The sequence below is a fragment of the Oryzias melastigma genome, linkage group LG1 (assembly GCF_002922805.2).
Source record: "Oryzias melastigma strain HK-1 linkage group LG1, ASM292280v2, whole genome shotgun sequence".
NCBI classification, from domain to species: Eukaryota; Metazoa; Chordata; class Actinopteri; order Beloniformes; family Adrianichthyidae; genus Oryzias; species Oryzias melastigma.
Window position 1 is genome coordinate 21,263,023 of NC_050512.1, and position 4,557 is coordinate 21,267,579.

At 38.2% G+C, this 4,557-nt stretch overlaps 2 protein-coding genes across 3 annotated transcripts in view; one reads left to right on the plus strand and one right to left on the minus strand.

The window, feature by feature from the left end:
- Positions 1–1,523, plus strand: part of LOC112157174 (dynactin subunit 6) — a 4,597-nt gene extending 3,074 nt beyond the window's left edge. For both annotated transcript variants that reach the window (XM_024289767.1, XM_024289766.1), the window contains exon 7: positions 1,262–1,523. In XM_024289767.1, the coding sequence (XP_024145535.1) occupies positions 1,262–1,289 (28 nt within the window). In that variant the 3' untranslated portion in view covers positions 1,290–1,523. The remainder of the gene's footprint in view (positions 1–1,261) is intronic.
- Positions 1,524–1,545: 22 nt separating this feature from the next.
- Positions 1,546–4,557, minus strand: part of gtf2e2 (general transcription factor IIE, polypeptide 2, beta) — a gene marked incomplete in the record, with an annotated part of 12,832 nt that continues 9,820 nt past the window's right edge. Inside the window, 5 exon segments of the mRNA XM_024289765.2 lie at positions 1,546–2,116; positions 2,213–2,328; positions 3,210–3,303; positions 3,412–3,594; positions 4,054–4,161. Of these exon segments, the coding sequence (XP_024145533.1) occupies positions 1,997–2,116; positions 2,213–2,328; positions 3,210–3,303; positions 3,412–3,594; positions 4,054–4,161 (621 nt within the window).

Genomic DNA, 4,557 nt, shown 5'->3' on the forward strand with positions numbered 1-4,557 from the left:
ACCGCCTCTTCCCCTCCCTATTGCTGAGAGTTTTACAGCCCCTCACAACTCCAACCTAGCATTACCAGGGCAACAGAAATGGCGAGCAATATTGGAACTATCCAGTTGTACGGTTCTGAGACCCACACGGATCTAGTCGTCTACAAGTGGATGCATCAGAAGGGGGCGGAGCACAGGGCTTGATACCCACCAAACTTATTTTTTATGCCACAAGTAAAACCTTTTTTCAGAATGCATTTTTTTCATCTGCTCCTAATTGACAATAAGTTAAATAATAAAAAAAAACCTCAAATACAATTTTAAGCTTAATTTTCCTAATATATGCATCAATTATTGAGTTCAACTTTATTCATATAGCCCTTTACAACTCCTATTAGGGTACCCAAGTGCTTCACAATAAAAGAAAGTGTAAAACTAGACAAATTGAGAATAAAATTAAAAACAACATACCACTACACAAAGAAATTAGCAATAAAATGAATAAAAGACAAATAAGAATGCAGTAAAACAAATAAAATAGAATGCCACAAACTACAGTCTTGAAAGACATTCTAAAATGGTATGTTTTAGTTGACATTTAAATCTGTCGAGGTCCAATATCAAGTGCAATTCCACAGGAATGTTATTCCATAACTGAGGGCTGGCAATGGAAAAAGCACGCTCACCCCAGTGTTTCTGCTGTGACCTGGGCACATGAAGCAGACTTTATAACTCTAGAATTGCGTCGGACAGTTAAAAGCATCATCATCACAAAAATTCCACAAGAACACGTTAAAAATAGTTTTCACTCAACCAAATTTTATTATTAAATTGAACTTTTTGTTGTTTATAGGATCAGTACTTTTAGGCCAATAGCTAATATAATAGTTAAAATATGACCCAAACAACATGCAATTGGAATTTTGTGTTTTCTTAAAGACTTCCTCCAATAAAAATCATGTTTTTAATATGTTCTTGTAGCATTTTTTTCACGATAGAGTACATGCATAAAGAAAATTAAGCTTAAATTGCATTTCTGAGTATTTCTTTAGTCAAATCGGGGTGAATCCAGAGCAGACGAGAAAAACGTTTGAAAAAAAAAACAAAAAAACATTTAAGTGTGACATTGAACGTACACTGACAAGCCACAAGCTTCCTGCTCCGCTCCATTCCGATGCATCCACTTGCAGACAAATAGATCCATGAATGTCTTCGTTTTCCTCTTCGGTTGGTTGGATGTTTAAACCCTAGACGACACTAACTGAGTACGTTCTTGTTGCAGCCCCAGACTCTTCAGCTGGATTTCCTAATGAAGATTTTGCCCAACTACCACCACTTGAAGAAAACAGTTAAAGCAGGCCAGACGAGCTAGAAGTGGCCATTGCACATCCTAAAAGTTGACTTGTAAATGCCTGACTAGCTTCAATCATGCAAACTGTATATAGATCGCAGTGATGTTTTGTACTCTAAAACCAAAACATTCTCCCTCTGCACGCCACCGTGTGATGCGCTCTTTCCTAGAAATAAAGGATTTACAGCAAAAATGTTGCATTCGTTTGACCTCTCTCACCTTTGGCAGTTTTATTGAACAGCAAATATTCAAATAATATTCAAAGAAATGGGTCCAAAGTTAATCCAGCACTCCACAAAGCTCAGAACTAAAAGCATTGAAATATTCTACGTTTTACCACGACAGGAAAAATGTCTCACACCGGGTGAAACACAAATGTAACGCACTTTAATAAACCACTAGAACATATTGCAACTCATTCAAAATAAACCATCTTCGCTATGTGGTAAAGAAAATGAGAAATATTGACTCATTACAGCCTTTCTTAAAGGGTTTTGGTGTCCACAAAGACGTCTGCGCTCTTCCAGTGTCTCTCAGTTGATCGATACAGTTAGATTTCACTACACGCCTGCTACTGGTTTCATGTAATGACAGATCACTGAAGAGAATACAAGCAGAGAATAACACGTTTGTTTTAAGCCATCTTGCAGATCCTCCTGAGCTGCTTCATTTCTTTCCAGGCACACCATCAGAGTAGTCCTCCAACACTCCAGCCAAGTGGTTGTTGTGAGTTTTGAATTGTCTCTTTCTCTGCCCGGATTGCTTCTTTTTCTTTTGAACTGTCATCTGCAGAGAGAACGACATTCAGATGAAGGATAAATGCTTGTTTTAGTACAAGAAGTAGGTTTGTTTTAAGGTTTTTGAAGAGGAAAAAACACGAACCACTTTCTTTGGTCCCGTTTCCTGCATGGAGGAGATGCCTTGTTTCTTCAGGTACTCTTCAATTTTCTCTTCATCTATGGAGTCTACAGGAACACTCCTCCACAGCTTCTGGAATTCTGCAAACAAGCCATCAAGATGTGCAACCAGAAAGAATAGAACATCTACAGCCATCAGAATTACAGGACACGGCTTCAACTGATAAATCTCTGATTATTATCTAATATTTAACGTTATCTGAATTTTCAAACTTTATTTAAACTTTTTCCTAAAGTCCCAACAGAAACTAATGTTTTTGAAGAACAAAAGACGTTGACGGAGAGTTGAGTCATTTAAAATTAACAGATGGTTGTGTTTAAAGAAAATTGAAATAATTTATGCTAAACAGGAAATTGTCACTCTGTATTCAAGTATAAAACCCTTTGAAGTTTTACTTATTTGCTGCTCGGGTTTGCTTTTTTTCAAATAAAAAATATCGAAAAAAAAAGAGTGTATATCAGAAATTTTGTACAAATAAATCACTGGCCAAGTCAGAGTTGGATGTGACACATACAAAAAATTTAAAAAATACTTTTTTTCCAAAATGGCGGCTTTTCTGTTGATTTATCTCCATAGCAACTATTTTATTTTTGGGTCACCTGGAGGTGACAAAGAGATGTATGTAATTTTTAGAAGAATCTGCAATAGTACATTTTTGTATTTCCTTAGCAACAGAGGTTTTTTGTGAATCACACCCACGTTCTTAACATGTTCATAGCGTATGTTATGTTGTTTTGTTCAGTTTGAGCCAGGGATTACATTATATATATTTTACATTTTCACAATATTCTGGTAAAAAAATATGCAAGTGACAGGGGAACGCCATCTTTTTTTCCAAAATGGTGGCTTTTCTGTTGGTTTATCTCACTAGAAACCATTTTATTTTTGAGTCGCCTGGTTAAATAAACATATTGTTACACTTAAATATGCTGGAGGCATTAAAACACAGAGGACGACTCACCTTCGTCTACTGTAAACTGGCAGTGTTTGTCGTTGTAGAACAGGATCTTTTTCTTATCGGGTCTCGTGACAAAGATGATCTGATCCCCCAAAGCCTTTAAAAGGTCATTTTCATCACATTAGTATTGTAGCGTCCACTCAGTGACCATTTATCAAACATTGTTTGCCATCATGATTTAGCATCAATTATTGATGCTTTTGACCTTGATGGCCTTGGCCGAGTTGGGGAGCCCCTCCTCCACGTCGTCCAGCAGCACTCCTCCCAGACCCAGCTGGTCGTGTTTGTCTAGCAGCCTCAGTAAGGCCTTCTTGTCTTTCAGGTTGTACTTGGGTTTGAAGCCGTAAGTTCCGTCTCGAACCTCGATTTTTGGATTGTTGACCAACGCCTGAAATGACATTTATTTTACATTCATGCCATAACATTTATAAAAAAATATATATAAATTCAAAAAGTTTGAATTTCTGTGAATATAAGTAAACAGCTTGCAATTTATGATGTTTATTACTCTATGTGTGTGAGGGTGTGTGTACGTGCATCGGTTCCATCTTGTCTGCAGCCAGGACATTTTTCCAATATTTTTTAAAAAGAACTTCCTCTGTGTCAAGACCTCTTTTATGAAAATAACTGATTTTCAGCCGCAGCAATTAAAAAACTAACTGAAGTTGCAGTCTTGTAGCTCGGATGCTTATGAAACGTTTCTGAAAGGCCTCACTGTGACACCACCATGGTCACTCGAGGACTCGACTGAGTCCTAAATGCTGCCGCTAACACTTGGCAGCACACTCTCACCAGGTGTGTCCAGGTAAAAGAGCTCATCTTGGGCTAAGATGATCAGCAAACTCACCTCTGTCATGAGCCAGTGCTTCTGTTTCATGCTGATGTCCAGAAGTTTGGTCTCATCCAGGATCTCATCCAACGTCAGGAAATGTGTGTCCCCATTCTGATGTCTGGTCTGTAATTTGACACCAAAACAAATAAAAAAATATATAATATATGTCTTTATTGTAAAGCCTCTTAGTTCAAAGGCAGGCAGTAAATCTCTCCATTGATTGCGTCTCTTGGAGCACCTCAGAATCAGTGCATTCAACAGATGGCTCAAAGAACACAAAGAGAGAATCTGTCGACTGAAGTGTGAGTTCAGCAAACGGGTGAGTCAGATGGCGAGATTGACACGGACCGCCGTGGTCGTTTCCAGAAAAGCAGCACACCAAACAAGCTGTTTATGGCGCAAAAGAAGGGGCGAATGCTTACAAACACTGAGTCACGGCAGTTTAAGCAGGAGAGTCACGTTTTTACTCAGCTTGTACGGAGAGCACAACGAGGTTAAATCGCCAACAATGATGCTAAA